We start from the raw sequence: 24,724 nt of genomic DNA, 5'->3' as shown, positions 1-24,724 counted from the left end.
ATATATGCTGTTGATTGGTTATTAATGACTGACGTTTCACATGTGTGGGTCCTCTGCCCTCCTGGGGTGTGCCATGTGTGGGTCCCATGCTGTCAGCAGCTGAACCACTGCCCTCTCATTGGAGCAGGTGGCCGGGTAGTGCCCTGGAACTGCAGAGCAGCAGTGGACATGGGCTGTTGGAGCAGGAGGCGGCTGACTAGGGGGGTCTGGCTGCGGCAGGTAAGGGGTGCAGGGCTGATTGAGATAGGGGTGCATGGAGCGGCTGGCTTCAAGGCAGGGCAAGCAAGGGGGTGCAGCAGGGGTTGGCTGGAGACAGGGCAGTGTGCAGGGCTGGTGGCGGTAGCAGTGTGTGTGGTGGGGGCTGGGCTGCTTTGGGCAGGGCACAGGGGTGTGCGCAGGGGTTGACTGGAGACAGGCAGGGTTGCAGGCGGCTGGCTGTGGTCATGGGGTGCAGAGCTGGCGCAGGCAGGGGAGCGGGCTGGTATGGGCAGGCAGGGGGTGCGCAGAGGCAGCTGGAGCCAGCCATTAAATAGCTCGCAAGCCCCTCTATCAGGTCTGGGGTATTAAAGGCCCGGGTTCCCAGCTTCTACCCCGCCCTGGACCTTTTAAATGCTGCGGGAGCCCTGGGGCAATGCATGGGGTGGCAGGGCTCCCGCGGCTATTTAAAGGACGGGGGGCAGAGCAGCTGGACGCCTGGCCCTTTAAAATAGCTCAGAGCCCTGGTTGAGGGGCGCTGGAGCTATTTAAAGGGCCGGAGCTCCAGCAGGACTGCGGGCTTGCGCGCTCCAGCTGGGGCTCCAGCGGGGCTGCGGGCTCGCCGGGCTCCAGCCGGAGAGCAGGTCACAGGGCTGTCGCTCTCCGCCTGTACTTTGGTCAAGGAGTGGGACCATGGAAGCAGAGCAGACCACAGCCAGACCCGGGGTAAGTGGAAAAAAAATAAAAGGTGTCTCAGGCACAGGCCTTTCAGACATGGGCCCATTCCCGGGAATCGGCAAATCGGCTAAAGCCAGCCTGCACAGAGAATCAGAACTGCTAGAACCAATTCAGGCAGACAAGCTGATTAGAACACCTGCAGCCAATCAAGGCAGGCTAATCAGGGCACTGGGTTAAAGGAGCTCACTCCAGTCGGGGGGAGGAGCCAGAGAGGGGGTGTGTGAGAGGAGCTCGGAGCAAGAGGCCAAGGAGCTGAGAGTGAAGGCTGGGCTGCTGGGGAGTACAAGTGTTATCAGACACAGGAGAAGGTCTGTGGTGAGGATAAAGAAGGTGTTTGGAGGAGGCCATGGGAAGTAGCCCAGGGAGGTGTAGCTGTCACGCAGGTGTTACAGGAGGCACTATAGGCAGCTGCAATCCACAGGACGCCTGGCTGGAACCCAGAGTAGAGGGCAGGCCTGGGTTCCCCCCAAACCTCCCAACTCCTGATCAGACACAGGAGGAGTTGATCCAGACTGGGGGGAAGATCACTGAGGTGAGCAAATCTGCCAATAAGCGCAGGACCCACCAAGGTAGAGGAGGAACTTTGTCATAACATGTAGGCATTAGAATGAAACCATAAAACTCCCATGTATTAACTGCCCCTGCAGTGATACCTGGATGTGTATCAACTCACTGTGCCCCGACCTGCCCTGTTTTCTGTATCCCAGATAATCTCTGTAGGCCTATGGGAGCCCTGTTGGTCTAGGCACTGTACGCACGCATAGGGTGAAGCAGTCCCAGCTCTGAAGTGCTTACTTGTAATTTAAGGCAAGATTCTACAAGTGTGAGACTAACTAGAGGAAGGATAAGGCCAATACAGGTAGTAATACAAGCAAGCAGTTACACAGGCCAGTGGTGTGCATAACTAATCATTGGACCCTTTCTTTATTTATATGAATAAATAATTATCAGCAGTTCTTACTGACTCGCTACCTAATTTCCTGTAGGCTGCACAGGAGAAACTGGTTTATTATCCAAAACTCATGGTATCGAGCAAACAGAAATGCACTGCCTCTGTTTGCATAAAGCACAGGGCAGCGTCCTCGGCTGGCAGCAGACTCGGTTCTGTTCAGGGTGGATGTTTGTCTCAGATTCTGTTTTCACCATGCTCACATTGTGTGGTGCCGTACCCAATGTGTTATTCTAAGGCTCACAAGTGGCAGGATTAGGCGCTGAGGTTTTATGGTCAGAATGCTGAAGCAGCAACATGGGCTCCACCACTAACTTGCTGGGTGCCTTGAAGGCTGCACTTAATTGGCCCATGTAAGCCTCCTTCTGCATCAGCCCAGTCATGCAGTGTGCATAGCTGTGATGTCCTAGGGTGCTTTGCTACCTGGCTGGAGATTGCATGCTGAGGTCTGTGTACTCTGTGCTGAAGCACGAGGAAGCCCAGTAGGAGATCTCTGTGACCTGCATTTTGGCCATTTTTAGTCAGTGGGCAATTATTTTCCCCTCTGCCCCCACCCCGTGTACCTTGGAACATCAGAACCCGTCATGGTTAATTACTGAGGGTGGGAGGTAACCTTCCCATAGTTACCACTGATTACATTTTAACCTCATCTGTTTGCAAACCTCTGGCATTCTTCTGCAGTCAGCTCATTCTGACCTAATCCCACTGACAGATAGTGGGGAAACAGCCCTAATTTGTGCCCAGAATCAGTTCACATCTGTGGGCAAAACAATCAGCAGTTCCAAGCCTGGAGGGATGGCTGGGCCCAGGGGTCCCTCTTCAGCCTTCTGGTTCCCTTTTGGTGGGATGGGCTTTTCAGCATTCATCTGGGTTTGGCTGGGTGACCTGTTGCCTCCAGTGCTGAGATGAATGTTGGCAGGTTTTCCCACAGTCACTGTAGGTTGCTGGCCATGCAGGAGCTCTTAAAGCGAGTCTCAGTCTAGCTGCCTTAAAGCAACACATCCAGAATTATGAAAGGGAAGGAAATTGCCTCTTGCCTCACAGTCTCAGCCCCCAACAGGGACAAGAGTTGCACCTGGATGCTGTACTAAGCCTGACTGGCCTCCTAGAAACACCTGCGAGAGTGTGTTCCCACAGAAAGGGCCCACAGACCAACGGCTTTCTGCCTGGTTTGTATATCTCACCAAGCCCCCACTGTGCTTCCTGCTGTGCAGGAGAACTGTGTACAGAATCCAGGGGAGAGACGGAAAAGGGGCTGGCAGCCATCAAAGTGCCGTCCATGGTCATTCAGTCATGGGCATCCTCCCTCCACGCACATGCACATGCGCACACATTCCAGCCATGCTATTTCCTAAACACTGTCCCCGATCTGCTGGATAGTCAGTCTCCTTGTTCCTTCAGTCCTGGGCTTCCTGTCTGCACCCTCACACTGCTTTCTCCAGTGCCCACCCCCACCCCAGTCTCACCCTGCAGGGATTCCATGAGAACTGTTTCCATGGCCATTCAGTCCTCTCACACACTACTTGCCCCCAAAGACTCTCCCTCCCTTTTCCTGGGATAAGAGGCTTTGCCATTGTGTTTCTGCCCACTGATTACCCAGTTCTCTGCCTGCCACTCGTATTGCTGATGCTCAGCAAGCACACTGATCAAGGCTGCACGGAGGTTTATTCTAGCGCTAGGGAGAGCAGGGTCCCTTTCGGAGAGCGCTTTGCTTCTCTGTCTTTTGCCTTCTAGGATTTGCCTTTGGTCTTCTCCCCATATTTCTGCTCCAAAGCTTTTTGCAGGTTAAGGTTTAGGGCATTTTTCTGGTGCCATCGCCCTATAAAGAAGACAAACCACAGTTCAATCACTGCTTCACTCCTAATGATACCACTTTCCCTGTGGGTAAGAACCAACCTCAATGATTTCCACCTACCTGTGGCAGTGCTCTGCCCTAGCTCAATGGCTCTTCTCCTGTGATAATGCCCATCTCTAACCCATCAGCTCCCTTTCTTAGTCCATGTCCAGCTCTGAAGTGCATCAGCTGCTTGCTCATGACAGAAGCCTTACCTAGGTCATCGGTTTTCCTTCCATGCCAGTGCTTGGGGTCTCTGACTGCCCTTTGAATCACATCTGGGGTATAGGAATCCTTCATCAGGCTCTTACTCTCTATTGGGCCACCTGCAAGAAACCGACCAGGCAGGAATTTGTTACCATGAGCCCCTCTGCTGCTGGCAGAAGTGATGTACACCCACAGCCAAAAGGGAGAGAGAAAAGGGATACACAGCTGACATTAGCACCTTCATTCAGATTTGACTCAGCTATGTGTTCTGATGGGGTCTGAGGTATGGCTCCGTGACCACTTGGACTCTGTCCAGTGCATTCTTGCACTTTGTCTGCTAGTACTTCCTGCGCATAGGTAGAGCAGGACCATGGTGGAGCATCATCTTTAGTCATGTCCCAAGGTCTACTTTTCCCTCAAGCACTTATGTGCAGTCTCCCCTACTGCTCCCACTACCTGGTGTAACTCACAAAGCCACCATCTGACCCTCTTAAATCCCTCCTTCAAACCTATGGGCCCTCCAGATCACTCCCATCTGGCCCTGGCTAGGCAATGGTGAGTTGTGACTTCTGTCAGTCCCTTCTAGCCTGGCTCAGCTCTTCTTGGTTTCATTATTACCTCCTCCTCCCAAGCCACCCAGACCTTGTTTTGGCTGTCATCCACTGGTTGATGCCAAGTCTGAGCTTCCTGAGGGAGAGCCAGTTTTCATTTTACCTGCTACACAAAGGTCTCAAATCTTGACTGAGGTTCCTACATGCTACCAAGGGCACACTGCATAATAATCGTAATCCGGCTCGTGAGGCATTGTGTGCATGCGCAAAAGGCACTCTGATACCATGCTGTTGAGAGCAGTACATCACTCCCCAGTAAGATTTGATCAGATAGAACAGGAGTGGGCAAACTTTTTGGTGCGAGGACCACATCTGGGTATGGAAATTGTATGGTGGGCCATGAATGCTCACAAAATTGGGGGTTGGGGTGTGGGAGGGGATGAGGGCTCCGGCTGGGGGTGCGGGCTCTGGAGTGGGGATGGAGATGAGGGGTTGGGGTGCAGGAAGGTGCTCTGGGCTGGGACTGAAGGGTTTGGAGGGCAGGCGGGGGGATCAGGGTTGGGGCAGCGTGTTGGGACATGGGAGGAGGTCAGGGGTTCAGGCTCCACGTGGTGCTTACCTCAAGCAGTTCCCAGAACCAGCAGCATGTCCCCCCTCCAGCTCCTATGTGAAGGCGCAGCCCAGCAGTGCGTGCTGCCCCATCACTTGGGGAGGGGGCAGGGTGCGGAGCCCCCTGGCTTCCCCTGCTCATAGGAGCCGGGGGGCAGGGGACATGCTGCTGCTTCCAGGAGTTGCGCAGAGTGAGGCATGCCCCCAACCCTGCTCTGGTGGGAGCTCGAGGGCCGGATTAAAATGTCTGGAGGGCCGAATGCGGCTCCCGGGCTGTAGTTTGCCCACCCATGAGACATAGGGATCACTGAGGATTCTGGAGGCACAGAATCTTGGGGGAGAAGCTTCAGAACAGCATGTCTGAGAAGACTTCAAAGAGGAACAAGCATGTGATTTGAACTGTAGCTATTAACATGGGACATTTGATTGCAAAAGCTATTACCCAGGCAGCTCTTGAATGGCGGGGAGATGGGTGGTCATGCTGGACCCTCATGCCAATGCAGGAGCCCAGGGGCAATGCAAATAGTATAGGGAGATCTCAGGGTAGAAATAGAGGGCCCCTCACCTTGGAAGATGTTTGACCTCAGGTTGTAACCTAGTTCATAATAATCAGCAAAGGGTGTGGTGGCCATGGGATTCTCTGGTGTCTTAGAGGACCGGTTGCTGAGTCGTTTCTGCCCCTCGATCAGTCCAGCCTCACACAGAGCACGGCGCGCCTGGCAAGCACAAACGTCATGGAGTCAGTCTTGACCCACAAACTCTAAGTGCACCTGACTCCCTGGAGGCACCTCCAGCCCTAAATGCAGACCCTAGATGTACCCTAATCCCAGGGGCAAGCATTGTTCTTGCGTGTACCTCTCTCACTAGCGTGTACCCCTAATCTCTGGGTTCACCCTGAATACATAAGCTAATTCAGACCTAGTATAAATGGGTGCAGTTTAGCTGAAATCAATGGAGTCTCATCTTCTTACAACAGGTCTGAATTTGGCTGAGGGGTAGGTGCTGTGACACCGCCTCACATCCTCTAATGCTATTTGTGTCTCTAATGACTTTCACCCTCTGCTTCTTCATCGTGAGTGCAAGGAGGGAGAGAGAAAGAGAATGAAGAGATAAGTCAGGATGGGGAGACAGAGAGAGAACACAAGAAATTGTTGAAGATCTGGTGCCTCTGAGTATGGAATTTGTCACTGGACCTGCTCCCCCAGTTGCAAAGCCCAAATGCCTCCCCCTAAAACACCCTCCTCCAGGTGCTGTACTTCCAATCACTCCCCCCGCAAAGTATCCTCCCCGTTCCTTGTGTGTCAGTGTCACCACTTCTTCCACAACCTGCTCCTCGGTGATGAGCTCATCCACGATGCTGCTCCCGAACTTGTGTTTGATGTTAATTGGGATTATGCTGTTTTTCTTCTCCTGAAAGAGCTTCCCCTCTGCTTTCACGTCTTGCCCTATTGATGCTAAGGATTCCTTTGCACTTAAGCCATTTCGGAATTCCCTCGCTTCCTTGTGGCTGGTCTTGGTGGTCTTTCGGGGAGATCCAGGCACCCTGGGCCCCAGAGGTCGATGTTGCCCTGCTGCTGGTTCTTTGCCATTTGAGTAGGCTTGGACACTGTCTGCCTCCTTCTGAGTAGAGTTTGCAAGATGTAGGAGACTTCCTGTCCTTCCTCTTTGATGTTGCCCCACTGCTGGTTCTTTGGCACTTGAGACATCCCGGGCTTCTTCTTCTTCTCTGGTGAGATGACGCCATGCAGAAGGAGTTTTGGACCGGAGACTCTGTTTACTATAGCTTCTGGTGTGTAGATGCTGCGCAGAGGGGGATGCCTGGGATTTGACTTGAGGAGAACTCATGGGTGTTCTGCTGTCTGTTGGGTTCTTGGAGATCTTCCAGGTGGTTCTACTAGAACTTTTCAAAGAGATTCTCTTGCCGCTGGCCCGTGCCCCAGCCAGAACGCGCTCCTTGTTGACATCTCCAGGTTCCACTTAAAGATAGAAGGAAAAGCTCAACGAATTTGCCATCATTTTGATAGAGGAGTGTGGCAATAAATGATCTTGCACTGCACAGCATCATGGTTACACCAAAATGTACAGTGTACATAATCTACTCCCCCTGAGCTGGGTGGAGGCTGTGCGAGGAGCTCGGGTGTGTCTGTGGCACATACATGTGGTCACGTGTCCAGAAGCACACATACACACAAAGGTCTAGCTAATCAGCCTGTGCACTCGAACCCAGGTTTGAACCTTCTCACACCTCAGCAGGCATATGTCCTATCACACATGCACATCTGTTGCCTTTAATCGGCACATACCCACACGAATGCCTTCTTGCATACACACACACATTCCTAAGCAGCACAGGCATGCCCATGAGAACTCATTCCCACAGGTTTTATGTAGCTAATCAGTTCACAAACCCATGTGTATCATCCTCTCATACACATGCATATCCAATCAGGATGCATACATGCAAACAAGCAATCCCACAGGAACCCCGTTGGGGTGCAAAGGGTGGAGAAAACTCCCATGGAACGTGAGAGCAACATCAATCAGACGTCTGAGTGCAAAGTGGGGGCTAGTGAACAAAGCAGCTGTTCCACTGTGTCTCTTACCTGATGGGTCATGGGCTAGCACAGGCTCATGTTTTGCTGCAAGAGGTGTCAGGGAGGCCGAGGTCACACGCACCTCCTTGAAAGAGCAACAAAGGCTGTGTTAGGAAGGCATAGAGCAGGAGCCAAGAATTTGGGTTAAGCTGGTTGTTTGTCAGAAGTAAGACACAGCCCAAACAAATAGAGGAGGTGCCACACCAGGTTAACGTAGAATTTGCTGCACCTGATCAATCTAGGAATTACCACGCCAGAGCAGCCGATTGGTCCATCAAGTCCATAATCCTCTCTTATAAAAAAAAACAAACGATACAGTGTTCTACAGAACTGGTCCAAAAGGCTACAGCCTGTAATGGTGTATAATCAATTTCTGTAGAATGCCATTTGCCATAGGCAGAGGGCATTAAAAACATTATTATTTGTTGTGTATATTACAGTGGCTCCCAGAGGGCTCAGCCAAGATCAGGACCTCGTTGTGCCAACTGCTGTACAAACACAGCGAGAGGCTGTCCCTGCCCCAAAAGCTTAAGGTCTAAACTGACAAGACAGACGAAGATGGGGAGGGGATGTGCATAGCACTGACTTGTGCACTGATCATTTTATGCTTTGCTTTGACTACCCTCACCCAAGCCACAATAACTGCAAATGCTATTTGTCAACAAATTAGCCAGCCCTTTTGTTAAAAAAAAGCAGCTACTGTATTTTACTCTGTGCCCTTCACTGGCAGCAGACTCCACAGACTGACTGCATTCTATGGGGAGAGGGCTGTCCTATGCAAATCCCACCCACACCTCTAACCTTTGTCTTCGCTCTTCTCTGCCCCCCTGTTCATCTTACACGTTGGCTGGTCAAACCTGAATGCAGGGCTCCAAAGGCCCTGTTCCAATTATCCATGGACAGGCTCCAATTGACTTTCTTGCCATTAGATCAAGCCCTGAGTGAGGGCACATGATTGCTCCATGGGACAGAATTACGTTCTTTTTCTGTATTATTTTCAATCCCTTTTAAGAGCATTTTAAGTGTATTTTTATCAGATTGCAGGACTCAGTGTTAACTAAATGGATCTCCCCCACTTAGTTCCCATGTTAACTCCTGCCTCCCACCTAGACCTGAACCAAGTTACCATCATTATTGTTATGTCCATGGGAAGAGGGCGGCTTGTACCCCAGACCCGCAAGTCTCCCATTTGTGGATCACCCTTTGACTCAGAAGGCTTGGGGTATTGCCTCCACTGCTTTCCTTGTACTGCAAAGCACATTCCTTAGTAACTCTGATTGCTCCAGCTTCCAGCAAGCTGAGTGACTTTAAAGTTCACATGCAGATCCTCTTTTCTGGGATTTGAACTAATTACATATTATTATTCCTATTTAATATTTTTCTTACAGCGGTGCCTAGAGGCTCCGACTGAACTCAAGGCTCCACTCAAACATCAATAGCTCTTAAGGGACCATTCGATCATCTAGCCTGACCTCCGAGATAGCACAAGTCACAGAATTTCATCCAGAATCTCCTACATTGAGCCCACTGTGCTAGGCACTGTACGTGAACATAAGAATGGCCGTACTGGGTCAGACCAAAGGTCCATCCAGCCCAGTATCCTATCTGCCAACAGTGGCCAATGCCAGGTGCCCTAGAGGGAGTGAACCTAACAGGATCTCTCTCCTGCCATCCATCTCCACGCTCTGACAAACAGAGGCTAGGGCCATCATTCCTTACCCACATGCACATGTTATAAAAAAACAGCTCCTGACTACAGAGCTATAAAATGACCAAACTTTTTTCTCTGCCTTTTTCTGAAGATGCCACATAAATTATTAGCATAGTTTTGTGGGTATTTTCACCGTGTTCATACTCTCCTGCCATTATGGCTCCCACTGACCAAGAAGAAATAAAGGACTTGTCCCAGTGGAGCTAAAGACTAACCTCAGGCTGCTGAAGGTATTGCTGTGCCATTCTCACAAGGTTTCTGGCTGGGAAAAGCACTACTATTATTATTATAGATGAACTATACACCTGCCAGAAGTGGCCTGGGATCTCCTGCCAAATGAGGCTCAGGATCAGCTGCCAGAGGTGGCCAAGAATAGCCCCACACGCCTGCCACATGTGGCCTGGACTGGCATCAAAAATACGGTGTGATCACTGTGCTGCCTCAGGCCTGAAAAGCAATGTGGCAGTACATATGAAATGTTGTCTTTGATTGGCTCATCCTTTCTTTGTTTGTGTGTCTGTCTGAGTTTCAGTGTCTCTGAAGTGGGGTGGGGTGGCGTGGGGTGGAGGGCGCTGAGTTTCCAGAATGAGGCTCAGAGGTGAAGCCTTTCTTATAAATGTCTCTCTCACCTGTTCCATGGTCTCAGTTGAGATGACAAAGTGATTCTTCTAACCAGGCAGGTCCTGCTGAAGTCCAGAAGTGCAGGCAAAGAGGTGGAACTAAGAGTAAGCATCAGGGATGGTTGCTAGGGAACAACCCTCCCCATCTATGAGCTGTAGTTACTATGGGAACCAAAATAAACAAGGCACAGTTAGGTTTTATCTTTGGGGGGAAAAGTTCATGTCTCAGAAAGAGCACAGGCCCAACAGTTTTCAGCACGTGTGTGGGGCTCTTTAGTGGCTCACATAATAAAATAATAATTAATAGGACTTAGCACTTCTGCTGCATTTTCCACTCAAGCATCTCTAGAGGGTATTAACTGTGCCTCATACACTCCCCAGGAGGGAGATGTCATTACCCTCCTTTTAAAGAGTAGGAAAGAGAGGTTAAGTGATTTGCCCAAGGTCACACAGTGAGTCTATGGCAAAGCCAGGATTAGAACCTACCATGTTTGATGTCTAGCCCTGTGCTTTCACCACAAGGCTGTGCTCCCCATTTCTTTGGGGGTGTTGGTAATTTGGCTTCAGTAGTTTCTAACCCAGCTGGGATTTCTCAGAACCTCTCATGGGAGAGCATAACTTTCCCCTGTGGAACATGGTTGTTCTTCCTTCAGCCACACATTGTAACATCACAGTATGATGAGGTCCCACAATCACTGGGGAGGATTAGAGGCACATACAGACACGTAATCGGAAAGCAGAGATTTTATTCAGTGGTGTGATTAAAAAAGAAAGACTAAAAACCTACTAATTGTTCATACAAAACTGGATTAACTATAACAGAGAGAGAATTTATTACATTCCTTCCCCTTGTTTCCAGCTCCCTTGAATGAAGACAGTTCACAAACCCCACTCTCAATGAATGCTAAAGGACTGCATCGCAACCTCTCTCCCTTTATGCCTTGTTGCGCTTCCACTCAGAGAGCTTGTACTCTGGCGGGGCTCGGCGGAACCACTCTGACCAGGATCCATCATAGATGGCCACATCTGGCTTGCCACAGAGGTACGCCGCCAGGGCAATGTGGCACGCTGTGACCCCCTTACGGCACGTGGCAATAAGTGGCTGCGAGAGGTCCACCTTCTTCTCCTGGAACATGCTCCGAATCTCCTCTGGGCTCTTCTCGAAGCCGGCTTCAGTGAGGAATTTAAAGAAGGGCATGTTCAGTGAGCCGGGGATGTGACCTGGTTCAAGCCCTAAAACACCCCCAGGGAGAGAGAAAAGGACATGTGAGGAGCCCGTTCAAAAGACATGCACATAACGTGGCACACTCATAGCCTATAAATCCCTTCAAAGGACTACTTCACTGTCTGAGATGACATTGGGAATACAGAGTGACAAGCTAGAAGTTACAGAAGTAAAAGCCTTGGCTAAGACACTACGGCCCAGATCCTTAAAGATATTTAAGTGCATTGATTTCAAGGAGTGTTAGGCACCTAAATTCCTTTGAGGATTTGGGCCTAAGATTCTTCATGGCCAGAGGTACTATCACTGCTGAGATTCAAAAGCAGGCTAGAGCAGATATTCATGGCCTGGTGTAAAGAGAAACCGAACAAAATATGTAAGAAAGGATCAGATTGGAAGATCGTGTTGCCTCTTCCATTGCCTATACGGGCTAAATTCACTAGAGTTTCATTATGTCAGTGGTGAATTTGACTCCCAGAGCTTATGAAATTATTTCTGCCGCCAGCGATGTTGGGTGGGGGTGATGTGAATAGTCAGAAGCCAGAAATATCATGAAAACTGTTCTGAGCCCAGAATTTGGGTGTGTCACTCACAGATGGTCTTCTAGAGAAGAGAGTTGTCAGGCCTGGAGCATTTAGGGTCACCACTGGCTAGTCATTTACATCACCATTAGTATGAGTGGAGAATTTAGATTTTTGTCGCATTTTAAATCCACTCTGTCTTGGTGTAAATGAAAGTCAGACTTTCTGCTGGTGTAAGTTACTTCAAGAAAGTTCTGCTAATTTGTGCCAGCTGAGAATCTGACCCAAGGGTAAGGTTGTTAGTGCGAGAGAGGCTTCAAAAATGATGAATGAGATTTTAAATGTCTCACTGAAACATGCAGCAAACTCCATTGCGGGCCTGATCCAAAGCCCACTGAAGTCATGGGTTTTGGATCATGCCGTACGAGAGTAGGAAACTTTAAACACTGGCTTGAAATTAGTCTCCAGTGAGTGAGACAGGTTTGAATTTCTAAAGAGCCTGGAAGAGACAATGCATGCATGTACATGCATCCGACAAAGTGGGTATTCACCCACGAAAGCTCATGCTCCAAAACTTCTGTTAGTCTATAAGGTGCCACAGGACTGGAAGAGACAAGTCATGGGACAATCAGATAATAATCTACATCTTAAAGACAGGTCACTACCAGTCCCAAAATCAGTGGGATGGTCCTGAGGGTCATAGATTTGTCCCCCAACCCACAAAGACAGACTCACCTATTAATTTCAGGCCTCACAATGCCATGACCTTGCATCATAACTCAGCATCACAATGGTGTGTCTATACGTGATGATGTTGCAGTTTCATCACTCATGGATGCAGCATCACAATGTGATGTTGCAAAGACTGTAACATGTCATTTTGTCCCACACGTAAAGCTAGAGGGTTGGGAGGCAGAATCTGTGACAGTGCTAGATCCCTTTGGAAGGCTCTTCTGTGTCTGTGTGATCACCCACTATTCCAGACGGACATTATTCGTCTCATTTGCTTCTTGATTTGCCTCCTCTGAGCTTCTTAGAAACTGGCTCCAGCTCCCAGCAGTATCCACATGCTTCCCTTGAAAGCAGGCTCAGGATTGGCTGGCAAATGCTGAGCTGAGAACAATTTTCACTCCTGGCTTTTTTTAAATTAAGAAATATATATTGATTTGAACTGCCGTTTCAGCCCTTAGCTGTCTCCTAACCCAAGCCCACAGGTGGCCTACATCTAGAGATTTGATTTATTTTGATTTATGTTTTTACTTATTAAAAGCATGTCCATCAGAGCAGTCTCAGTGTGCGTTCACACCTAGCAAAAACAATACAAAGTGAGTTAATAAAATATTGTCTGAAAACAGATGCTCAATCCTCAAGCTGCTAAATAGCATAGAAATGTCCTCTGAGTCCCATTCCTTTCTCCTCCCTGGGTCTTTCAGGGTGAGCAGAAAGCAGTATGTGGAGGGCAAGGAGTAATGAAATTCCGGAGAATGGGAGCGGCAAGGAAGCAGAGGAGTCAGAGAATACAGGGGATGGGGCTGAAGAGTAGCAGGAGAAAAGGAAAGCAGAAGGATGACAGGGATCTGCATGGGCAAGGGGAGGCTAAGTCTCTCCAAACAGCCAAGCCATGGCCCTGCCCATGCTCCGCCTGAGGCTCAGCTCCCACGTCCTGCTCTTCCCCTGTGACCCTGCCCATGCTGCTTCTCTTCCTACCCTCATCCTGCCTCTCCCCTGAAGCCAGTGGGGGCTTGGGCCGGCCGGCAGCTGGGGACTTGGAGTGGCTGGGGCAGGCAGGCTGGGTTCGAGGCAGCTCAGCTGGGATCCTCTGGCCACGGTGCGGGCTTGAGGCTCCTCTGGCTCTGGGGGTTGAGGGGGGGCGGAAGGGGTGGGGTGCGGGGGGTCTCAAGCAGAAGGGGCGGCACAGGGGCTAGCCTCCCTAAATGGGGGGGTTCACGTGCTGTCCATGGGGATCTGGGTAATAGTTCCTAACAAACAATTAATTTGGAAAGTTGACCCTCTTTTTCTGTTATCTGCCAAGAAACAGAGAGAGTCTCAAGCGTATTTATTTACGAGTTCTTAAGCAAATAATTCTTGCTGAGCAGATGGTTTGTGGCAAATATTTTCAATGTGACATTGCTTGTAAATTAGTTATTAATTATTATTATTGTTTATTTGATTTATGGTAGCACTGGGAGCTCCCACCCAAGATTAGAGCCCCATTGTGCTAGATGATGTTTCAAAACACATAGAAAAGGGCAGTCCCTGCCCCAAGGAGCTTACGGTCTAACAAGTAAAAGGTGGGAGAAAGGAGAGAATTATCCCCATTTTACAGATGGGGCATTGAGGCACAGAGAGGTGAAGGGACTTAAGGAAGTCAATAGCGGAGCCAGTAATGGAACCTCAGTCTCCTAAGGACCAGGCCACTTCTTCTCTAAACCACGTGCCCTTGTTTCAGTTCCTGATTGGATGACTGTCACAGGGTGACTAGTCCCTGTAAGGGAAAATGAGCAATAACTGTGCCATAATTAATTAGCTGCTTCCTAACCTGAGGGGGTGGGGCTAAAAGGTCAGGTGATAGTTTAATAAAGATATGGGCCTTATAAAAGGACTGAGAGAGCTCACTCTCCTGGTGGAAACACAGGGAGTGGGCAGGCTCCTATGGAAGGCCTCAAACCAAGGTCTATGGAGTTCAGGGAACCTAGTACCTATATCAGAGTAGGGAAGGCTGCAAGGAACAGAGCCAGAAGGGGCTGAGAACAGTATTTCAGGGGAACCAGCCTGAGGGTGGAGGGTCCTATGCCAGAGCCATAAACACTGGGACAGGTAGCCCAAAAAGGGGTTGGGAACAGAGTCCAGAGGCTGGGCTGAAGAAAAGCTCCTGAAGGGCAGAAGAGCTTTTTTATTTGTTGAGCCTTTTAGCTGGTCTTTTGGACAGAGGGCTATGCCACATCTCCAGCACAGATTGGTGTGTGGAGAACTGAGGAAATCCACCCTTGGGAAGGAAACTGGGGCAGGGCATGTTGGCAGTGCCACACTTTGGTACTATGGGGTAGCTATGCCCTATGACAATGGCCCATGTAATCAGCCAACAACAGCATGGATTTCAGATTGTACAGCTGAACGTAAGTTCTGTATTTTACAATGTGCAGTTTGCACTCTGGGTGTTAACTGATTTGAAAACAACTTTTAGCGACGTATTGATCATGCCGTGCTGTGGGTGTGTATATGTGCCTGGAAGGCTACCCTGCTGGAATACTTGCAGAAAGCAAACACAAAAGGGGGACCAACCTGGTCCCAGGGAACTAATTCAAAACTAGGAATGAATAGTCACTGAAATGTTGAAGTTCTTACAGCATTTTCAGGGAAAAGGAATGTGGAATCCATCTGTCACCAGCGAGGAGCATTTTGTGTGCATTTCAGATTGAATTTCAACCTCCACTTACTGAACTCAGATGCAATCCCAGATCTTAATACACTAAAAAAGGGAACTAACCACAAGCACATCTCATGATTTTTCATTGCTGTAACCCTTGTCATGCCATACCTCCTCTTCCCCTCATCCCACCTTGTGTTGTCTAATTTAAATCCCAGTCCTGCAATTGGATCCACGGATGGGGGGCCCTGTGCCCCTGTACAGCCCCATCAAAGTAAATGGAGCTCTGGATGGGCCCAGGGGTCTGCCTGCATGGATCCAACTGGAGGATCAGGATCTTAGATTGTAATCTTTTAGGGGCAGGCCCAGTGCTTAATTTGTAATGAAAGAGCTGCCAGGGCTGAAGCAATTAGGTGCTGAAACGCAAGCAATTTTTTTACTTTCATAAGAGAAACAGCAAACCCAGAGGTGCCGGGGCAATGAACTGCCAAGCCCAGAGATGCAAACCCTGGCACAAATTAAACTCTGGGCAGGCTCCTCTCTCACTTTCTAACTGTAAAACACCCTGCACACACATCTGGCTCTCTAGAAATAAGAACAACAACAATCTTGGTGCACATGCACAATTTGACAGGGTTTCTGCTAGGTGTTCAGAAATCAGAAGGCAGAGCAAAAAAATCCTGGGATTTAAAGAACTCTCATGATTTTTAAGTTATTCCTATGATTTTGGGGGTTGTTTTCATGCTATGTGAAATCAGATTTGGCAATCGGAGTGTTTTCCTTCAACTTCAAATTGAGCAAAATTCCATTCCAGGCATGTTTCTATATAACTTCTCCCCGGACACGCAGCCTCTCCCCTGCTCCCACTGCGGCAACTCTAGCCCTTTGTTCAGGCTGATAAAGTTACAGTTGTACAAACCATGCCATTTGTCAGGGAAAGGGAGGGGAGGAGAATATGAGCCTCTGGGATAGGGTTTGGGACTCTCTCTCTCTCTGTCTTTAAAATGGTTGGGTTTATATGGTAAGGATCCAAAGGGCAAACAGCCAGTCAAGCAAGTTCTCTGTCGACTGGGGAACTGGATTTATTCCTCAAGGGAAAACAGAGCTCTCATGTTACAAGGAAAAAATGAGCTGTGCTTATAGCAGCTTGGTCATTTGCTGGTGTGTCTAAGGAAGGCAAAGTGCAAGCATGAAAACCAGTCATGTGTGCATCTGTTAACATTAGATAAGGAGGCCCTATTCTCCCACATCAGCAGTATGATTAACTCTGCAAGGGAGCAAGAGGGCACAGGGGACAAACACCTCCAGACTTCAAGGAAGTTTGTGACTGGATCTGAACTTCACAGCTGCTCGTCTTTATAACAGGTCCAAAGAAAACCCTAGATCTGAACAGCCCTGAACTCGGAGTAGATTCAGATCTGTTTGCTGAAATTTGGGTGCCGTCAGTGCATGTGTCAGTGAGGAGAGGTGTGAGTTGCGAGCATGCATTACTGCAAAGTGTGTTTGTTAGCAGGGAGGAGGGGTAGTGCCTGAGCAACCATCCAGCTGTAGTTGAAAGTTAAGAGACGCCATATGCTGCTCCTACCTTCGTTCCCTGGTTCTGGTTCTGTCCCCCGGTACTTCCCCTCAGACCTGGAATCCACCACCTGGAACCGCTTGGATTCCATGTTCTCTACCATGTCTGTATAGGTCTTCAGCAGGGACCTGTCCAAGGTGGCCTTAAACACTGCTGGCTCTGGCTGGCTGATCTCTGATGTCACAGGGTGACCCTCCTTCACCCAGTTCTTGAACCCACCGTTCAGCACGGAGACTGTTCTGTGCCCGAAGACCCGGAACATCCACCACGCTCGGGGTGCATAGAAGCTCCCCAAGTCATCCCCATCATACACCACCACATGCGTGTCATTGCTGATCCCCAGGTGCCCAACGTAGTCGGCGAAGTGTGCCTCGCTGGGCAGCATGAGCTCATAGGGCGACGACTTATCTTTACACTCCTCGATATCGAAAAATGAGGCGCCAGGTACATGCCTGTCTCGGAACTCCTGCTGGGCGTCCCTCTCCCCAGGAGGGTACCAGGATGCATCTAGCACACGTAGGCTGGGCCCAATCCGTTTGGCCAGGACAGATTCTGAGAGCCACTTGGTGGAGACCAGAGCTCTGTACAGTACTTGCTGCACCATTGTGTCCAAGACTGTGTTTGTGTCGTGAACTGAGAGTTTAGCATTCTATGTGAGTGCTGGAACTGTACCACCACCGGGGTGATAAGGGGAGGAGCCAAGTCTACTGGAATCCCAGCTTCTGGTATCTGGTTCTCAGCCAATCAACTGTCTGGATTGAGAGAGCTCTAAAAACTCCACCCCCTTTTCTCCCTCCTCTTCCCCCATGCCCCTCCTTCCCTGCTAGCTGCTAGTCCCAGAACACTTTTGCAAGCGACTGGTGGATTTATTCCTTATTCCTAATTTCTCATTTGTGGTACCATCTCCTTATTTAAAGGCCAAAATTATTTTTAAAACATATCAACGTACGGCTAATGTTTTAGAAATGTTATCTAATTAACGTGATGGAATGTGATAAACATTTAAATTAGTTATTGGTACTGGCTGTATATAACACATTTCAGATCACCACAAAGTGACATGTCTCTGTGACCATCAAATTGCTATGAAAGAGCTAGGGCCTGAGATATGCCACTCACCAAAGATATGGGCAGCTGTGAAGTTCAGATCTAGATGCAAACTTCCCTAAAGTCGGGAGGTGATTGCCTCCTGTGCCCTAAATGGAGCGTGAATAAGGAACTAGGGTTTTGATTATGTGATAAAGTGTATTTCAGGTCACCCCAAGTGACAAGCCCCTGCAATTGTTACTTCATTATGAAGAGATGAGGAAATGCCACTTCTAGAGGTGACCTTTTATTTTTGGTCTGACAAATATATTACCCCAGTGTATTATTTTGTGTTATCTTTGTTAGTAAACACACAATATGCAGGTAAAAATCAACAAAAGGCAATATTCAATCAACGTGTTGCAAATCCAGCTGGGATGTTTTCACATAAATTATATGATAGTTACAAATGAAAAAAATGGTAGGAACGTTGGCGTGATCTTAGAGGAACTGAGAAGCAGAAAAATAGCAAAATTTATCAAATATCATGTCATTGGATTACAGATATAAAAAACCATTTCTTATTATTAGTGTTGTGTCTTTTGCTCATTCCACAACAAAAATAATATGGAGACCCTACTTGGTCAGTTGGCTCCCAAATAATCATGTTTATTACCTGCCATCATACAAGATCTAGGTTGATACTATCCTACTGCTCTGAGTGGTTTCTGGTGGCTTCTAAAACACAGAAAAACAGCGAGTACCACTACAGTGCTCACAAACTACTTAAAGGAATCCTGCCCTACACCTATATGCTACAATTAGTGGAATCAGCCAGTGTCTTTAGAGCTCCTGTCAGGCTTATCCAGCAGCAATGCGGCTGGGTATACTTAAATGGAATTTGAGGGACTGGGGTCTTTATCTGTGACGAGGATATCTCTACCTCATTTCCTTTTTAATTCCAAAATTCCATCTTAGAAATGCCAGCCCTCAGTTTGACCAAGTTTGTGGAAACATACAAAATGGCTCCCAGTGTTTTATGGTGTCCTAACAACTTTGGGCCTATAATATCAACACCTTTGCTTTAATAAACTTTACTGTTTATGCAAATAATGTTGATGGTGCCTCCTGAACTAATTAATATTTTAAATATTAATACTACATTCAAGTTACATGGAAAAGAGCTACAGCAAGGACAGGTAATGGGTTTTTTCATTTTTGTTTGAATGGTCTGTGAATGGTATTTGAAAACACCTGGATCACTGCTTTGATTTGACCTCCAAAATGCATCTTGTTTTCTTTCAATTTATTTGCTATCATGCATAGAAATCTCTGATGGAAATAGCCAAGGGTCAAAATTTTCAATCTTTCTATGACCCGACTAAATGCAGGTGTATGAATGATGCATGATTCACCATTAATGAAATGGCACGTACTCAGCTGACAAAATTCATTGAACTTGTTCATTTTGACTATGACATAAGTAAAGAAGTTTCTCTTTATTATAATAAAAGAACGTTAATTAATTGAGAAATTGTTGCTGTTGGTAGTGCTGATCACTGGTGGCAGCTATATTTAAGCACCTAAAGATTTGTATAATAAGACCGTGTTTTGCACAGAAGGGAAGTTTCTTTGTGAATTTCTGCTTAGAATTGCTGCATAATTTGGTACTGCCTGCCTCTCCATAAGGGGTTTTTTTAGTCTGTAATCCTGACACAATCAACTACTACACCAAACTTCCACATGGAGGGTGAAACTTTGCAAAAGGTGAGTGTGCAGAAGGGCTTGTAAAAAGGCCTTGTAAATTCAGAGATTTTCAGTCCAGAAGGGATCATCTAGTCTGCCTTCCTGTATCACCATAGAAGTTCATCCTGTTACCCTATATTGAGCTCAGTAACAACTTATGTTTGACTAAAATACATCTTTGAGAATGGCTTCCACCCTTGATTTGAAGAATCCACCAATGCCCTTGGTAGTTTGTTCCAATTGTTGATCATCCTGACTGGTAAAAATGTGTGACTAATTTCTAGTTTGAATTTGTCTGGCTTCAGCTTCCAGCCATTGGTTCTTGTTCTGCCTCTCTCTGCTAGATTAAAGAGCCCTTTTACTGAATATTTTGTCCATGTGAAGTAGAGCCCTGCACCTGACCCAAACCCGATGTGATCCAATGAGAAGTGTCAGGTTTGGATCAGGTCAGATTGGAAAACAACCCGATCCTCTTGGGCTTGGGTTGGGTCAGCTCCGCTCCCCATTTTCTGTCCCTGCCTGCCTCACTCCTGCCGATCTCCACCACCCTGCTGCACTGTATGTGCTGCAGAGTGAGCGTGCTAAGCAGTCACAGTGCTCGTGTCGACCACGTGGACAGGTCACAGGAGATGGTGCTGTCTCAGGTTCAAGGGGTTGGGATTAGGTTGGAAAATGACTTGACCCTCTTGGACTCAGAGTCCAAGTCCAGTCAGGCTTAAAACTTAGGCCCGTGCAGGCCTCTAATGTGAAGGTATTTATACACCATAATCAAGTCACTTCCCAATCTTCTTTCTGATACACTAAACAGACCAAGTTCTCCAAGTCTTTCACTGTAAGGCATACACCTCTTTTACCAACTCTAGACTTTCGAAATAGGTTATAACCAGTCACGTGAATTGTCCCACCAGGCTTCAGTAATGCCAATTATATAATTTTTTTTCTCATCATTGAGAATTTCTACTTCCTGTTACTCCTTACCCAGACTCCTAGCACTGAGATATAAGCAATTGAAAAATGTCTTCTCTTTGCGTTCTTTGCCACATCGGTCCAATTTTTTCACAATGTCAAGTCTGAACTTTTAAACTGCATTTGCCTCCTTAGCACCCTCCCCTTGCATTGGTAGTTTAATGGCCTCCTAGCTGCTCCAGTTCATCTGTATTCGAGAAGGTTAGCTCCCTACCTGGGAGATGCAGCCCATCCTGTCTGTAAGGCCTCTCTCCCACTGCAAGGTTCAACAAAACCAACACTTTCAGCTTCACGCCAACCATGCAGCCAACAATTCACCTCCAGTATTTTCTGCCTTCTCTCACTCATGGGACCAGTATGATCTCCAAGAAGATCACTTAAACATTCCTTTTCTTCCACTCGCTTCCAAGATGTCTAAGGTCTTCTATAATCTGGGTAGTTCCATGTGATGCTTGTGATAGGTTCCAATGTGTATCATCATCAGTTGCCAGACAACTTCATAAACCTGTCTAACTCTGCAGTTGCCTCTCACATCGTCATTCCAGGGAGCCAGCACACCGTCCTATTGTCCTTCTGCCCCTTGCTTAATTTTCTGTCTGCTCTTTTTAATATGGAGTCGCTGATGATGATTATTTGCATTCTTAGGATGGCTGAAGAACCTCTCTTGGTAGCTACTTATCTCATATTGTAAGGACACGCATCAGGTATATCCTCTGTAGCTTTCTGTTCCATTCAACAGAGAAAAAGTTCTTCTATAGTGGATTTTCTATCTGAAAACATTTTGCTATTTCTCATTGGGCTGAATGCCTCCTGACTCTCTTTCCCCTCTTGGTCACAGACTGCCTCTTTGGTTTCTACTCTCTCCAAGACTCTTATCACCTTGTGGTGTCTGTGACAATAATTTCTGAATCTGGTTGTCCAAGAAGTCTTCATTGCTTCAGACAAATCTATTGTGCCTTCCAGCAGAAAGGAAAACATAGCACATCCAATGCAAGTCACAGCAGTTGTTCCCTTATCATCCCAATCTGCTACCTTATGTAAAGACATACCTAAAACTGGTTTCACAATCCCTCTGTAAACTCCCACTCAGATTTATCGGGTTTGTCACTCCTGTTCACCTGGCAATTGATATATATTAAACCTCACTGTTCAGCTACCTCCCTTGCAAACAGGGAGGGAATAACCACTCAGAGACGTCAAACACTAGTTCTGTTCAAAATTCAGCCACCGAGCCCTCACTGAGACCCAAACAGATCTGTCTCACCTAGGCAGTTCAGGGGCACATAGCCCAGCCACACAACCCTGATTGAGAACAAACAGATGGAACAAACACAGCAGTCATCAAGTCCCTGTAACTGCAAGTATAGGCTCCACATATTCACCTTCTAAAATGGCCCTATTTGCCATTCCTGTTCCCATTCCTTTCTAACAGGTGTATAGGGGTTTAGGGGGTGGGGAAGAAGGCTGGTGATATGGGCCACAATTTTTCTCATACAAAAAGTTTCAAGTCAAGGAGTTGCATGTCTCAAATCCATCAGACCAGTTTAGCAGTTGAGGGGCTGTGTTACCTGGGGTGTCCTGAGACTTATTTTGTTAGGTACACCCTGTCTAAACCCAGCTCCTTATTCAAACTCCATATAGAAAATATAAATAAGGTGGAGATGTGACATCTTACTGCACAAGAACAAAGCTTCAGGTCAATGAATGATACGCCCCAGCTTCTTCAGCCTGACAATTGCTGGGACGTATCACTCGGGGTACCCCAAAGATGTATTTTGTCATGTACAGCTTGTCAAGCCCCAGCTCCTTATTCAAACTCCATGTACAAAATGGAAATGGGGTGGGAGCATGATGTGTGGCAGCAAACTGCTGAAGAACACTTCAGGTCAGTGAGCAGCATGCTCTAGCTCCTTCAGAACAGTCTGACGGTCATAGAGACATGTCACTTGGGGTGACCCGAGACTTATTTTGTCATGTGCAGTCAGTCAAATCCTAGATCTTTATTCAAACCCTGTTTACAAGGTAGTAGTGGCCTGGACTATGACATGTAGCAACATAAGGTGCAGGAACTACACTATGGGTCAGGCAGCAGCCTGTCCCAGCTCCTTCAGAACATGCATCTGAAGAAGTGGTTTTTACCCACAAAAGCTTATGCCCAAATAAATCTGTTACTTTTTAAGGTGCCGCCGGACTCCTCATTGTTTTTTCAGAACAGATTGTCAGTCACAGGCACATGTCACTTCAGGTGACTGGAGACTTAGTTGGTCATGTTCAGTCAGTCAAATACCAGCTTATTTGCTTATGTAATTAATAATTAACTAATGTATCTTTATCACATTCCATCACATTAATTTGGTGTCATTTCTAAACATTTACTCTTACCCTGATATATTTTAAATAATTTTGGCCTTTGAATAAGGAGCTGATACCACCAGTAAGGAACCGGGAATAAGGAACCATCTTCAGCCTCTTGTGGGGCATAAATCTGAAACCCTGATGGTGTGGGAGGGAGGTAACAAGGTGAAACCAGACTCCAGAGTCATTGACACCGCAGTCAGATGACTGGCTAAATCGGTGTTAGGGCAAAGGGCAAATCTCAAAGAAGAAACTGTGAAGTGTTGTATCCATAAGGGTCCCAGGATATTAGAATGACAAGGTGGGTGAGGTACTATGTGCTATGGGACCCAACTTCTGTTAGTGAGAGAGACAAGCTTTCAAGCTACTGGTACCAGAAGAACTCTGTGCTGCTGGAAAGCTTGTCTCTCTCTCAGACAGAAGCTGGTCTTATAAAACAGTCAAGTATCAGAGGGGTAGCCGAGTCAGTCTGGATCTGTAAAAGCACTAAAGAGTCCTGTGGCACCTTATAGACTAACAGACGTATTGGAGCATGAGCTTTCGTGGGTGAATACCCACTTCGTCGGATGCATATAGTGGAAATTTCCAGAGGCACGTATGTATATGCAAGCAAAATCTTTATACCAATATTTATATTCCAATTGATTTATAATTATATGGTAAAAATGAGAAAGTGAGCAATTTTTCAGTAACAGTGGCTGTGACACTTTTGTGTTTTTATGTCTGATTTTGTAAACAAGTAGTTTTTAAGAACATAAGAATGGCCATACTGGGTCAGACCAAAGGTCTGTCTAGCCCAGTATCCTGTCTCCCAACAGTAGACAATGCTAGGTGCTTCAGAGGGAATGAACAGAACAGGCAATCATCAAGTGATCCATCCTGTCACCCATTCCCAGCTTCTGGCAAACAGTGAAGTTAGGTGTAACTTGGGGGTATGCAAGTCAAATGAGACTCCTGACAAGATTACGGGAGTCCAGAAAGGTTGAGAGCCACTGCCATAAAAGATACTCTCTCATCCATCTTGTCTCCCTACAAAAGAAAATGTAAGGGGCTCTGCAGAAGGCTAAGACTCTGGGATCAGTTAGAGCAGGGGAGGCAACCTATGCCACGCGTGCCAAAGGTGTCACAAGAGCTGATTTTCAACAGCACTCACACTGCCCAGATCCTGGTCACCGGTCTGTAGGGCTTTGCATTTTAATTTTAAATGCAGCATCTTAAACATTTCAAAAAACGTATTTACTTTACATACAACAGTAGTTATATATTATAGACTTATAAACATTCTAAAAACATTAAAAATGTATTGCTGGCCCACGAAACCTTAAATTAGAGTGAGTAAATGATGACTTAGCACACCACTGCTGAAAGGCTGCTGATCCCTGAGTTAGAGGGTGTAAGGAAGGTGAGCTAAAAACCAGCTTGCATGTCACTACACAGCAAGCCCAGAAGACTCCCTCCTAATGAAGTGCTCCTGCTCTACGAAGAATCCTGGTGATGGAAGAGCAGCTCCCAGGCCCACTCGCCTCAGAGAAACCCTTCAGTACTAAATCCCCTGCGGGAAACGCCCCCAGGCAGGGCTACCCTAGCAGGGGGGAGCGCTCCAGAGCGGGATTCCTGGCCAACACACGGGGAGGGAAGCGAGGCTGGAATCCGGGATGGGCGTGTGCGAAGAGCAGCGTTTGCAGCGCAGCTCGCTCCGAAGGGGAGCCCTGGGTCACTAAGCACCAGTCCACACGTGCAGCACGGGCGGGTGGCTGTCCCGAGCGAGGCCAGCCTTGCAGTGCCTCGCTCCCTTTGCATTTCAATCAAGGCCCATTTATTTTCGTGACTCAACAGCGGCGGCTCCCGGCGCCGCACCCTGGCTGCCAAGTGCCTGTTTGGTGCATTTCCTTCTCGCCTTGCAGGCGGCCCGGACCATTGTTGCAGGGGGGTGGAAA

The 24,724-nt window shown here is 47.7% G+C and overlaps 2 protein-coding genes across 5 annotated transcripts; both read right to left on the bottom strand.

The window, feature by feature from the left end:
* Positions 1–3,530: 3,530 nt before the first annotated feature.
* Positions 3,531–10,654, bottom strand: CIMIP4 (ciliary microtubule inner protein 4). 4 transcript variants are annotated; one of them, XM_075068403.1, is made up of 7 exons: positions 9,604–10,654; positions 8,593–8,595; positions 7,687–7,762; positions 6,410–7,059; positions 5,649–5,799; positions 3,932–4,042; positions 3,531–3,701 (listed from the first exon to the last, which is right to left on the bottom strand). In XM_075068403.1, exons 1-7 carry the CDS (start codon positions 9,781–9,783, stop codon positions 3,613–3,615), a joined length of 1,260 nt encoding a protein of 419 aa, XP_074924504.1. In that variant the 5' UTR covers positions 9,784–10,654; the 3' UTR covers positions 3,531–3,612. The 4 variants fall into 4 exon arrangements, with proteins under 4 accessions (XP_074924504.1, XP_074924501.1, XP_032635081.1 ...); XM_075068400.1 differs by lacking the exon at positions 8,593–8,595 and having other exon boundaries at positions 10,018–10,654; XM_032779190.2 differs by lacking the exons at positions 3,531–3,701; positions 3,932–4,042; positions 8,593–8,595 and having other exon boundaries at positions 5,715–7,059; positions 10,018–10,170; positions 10,495–10,654.
* An 83-nt stretch (positions 10,655–10,737) lies between these two features.
* Positions 10,738–17,422, bottom strand: TST (thiosulfate sulfurtransferase). Its single transcript, XM_032779205.2, has 2 exons — positions 16,704–17,422; positions 10,738–11,241 (listed from the first exon to the last, which is right to left on the bottom strand). The coding sequence occupies exons 1-2, from the start codon at positions 17,296–17,298 to the stop codon at positions 10,943–10,945; spliced, it is 894 nt and encodes a 297-aa protein (XP_032635096.1). The 5' UTR covers positions 17,299–17,422; the 3' UTR covers positions 10,738–10,942.
* Positions 17,423–24,724: the final 7,302 nt, after the last annotated feature.

This window comes from Chelonoidis abingdonii, chromosome 1 (assembly GCF_003597395.2).
Source record: "Chelonoidis abingdonii isolate Lonesome George chromosome 1, CheloAbing_2.0, whole genome shotgun sequence".
NCBI classification, from domain to species: domain Eukaryota; kingdom Metazoa; phylum Chordata; order Testudines; family Testudinidae; genus Chelonoidis; species Chelonoidis abingdonii.
This window is presented reverse-complemented; position numbering and strand designations above follow the sequence as displayed.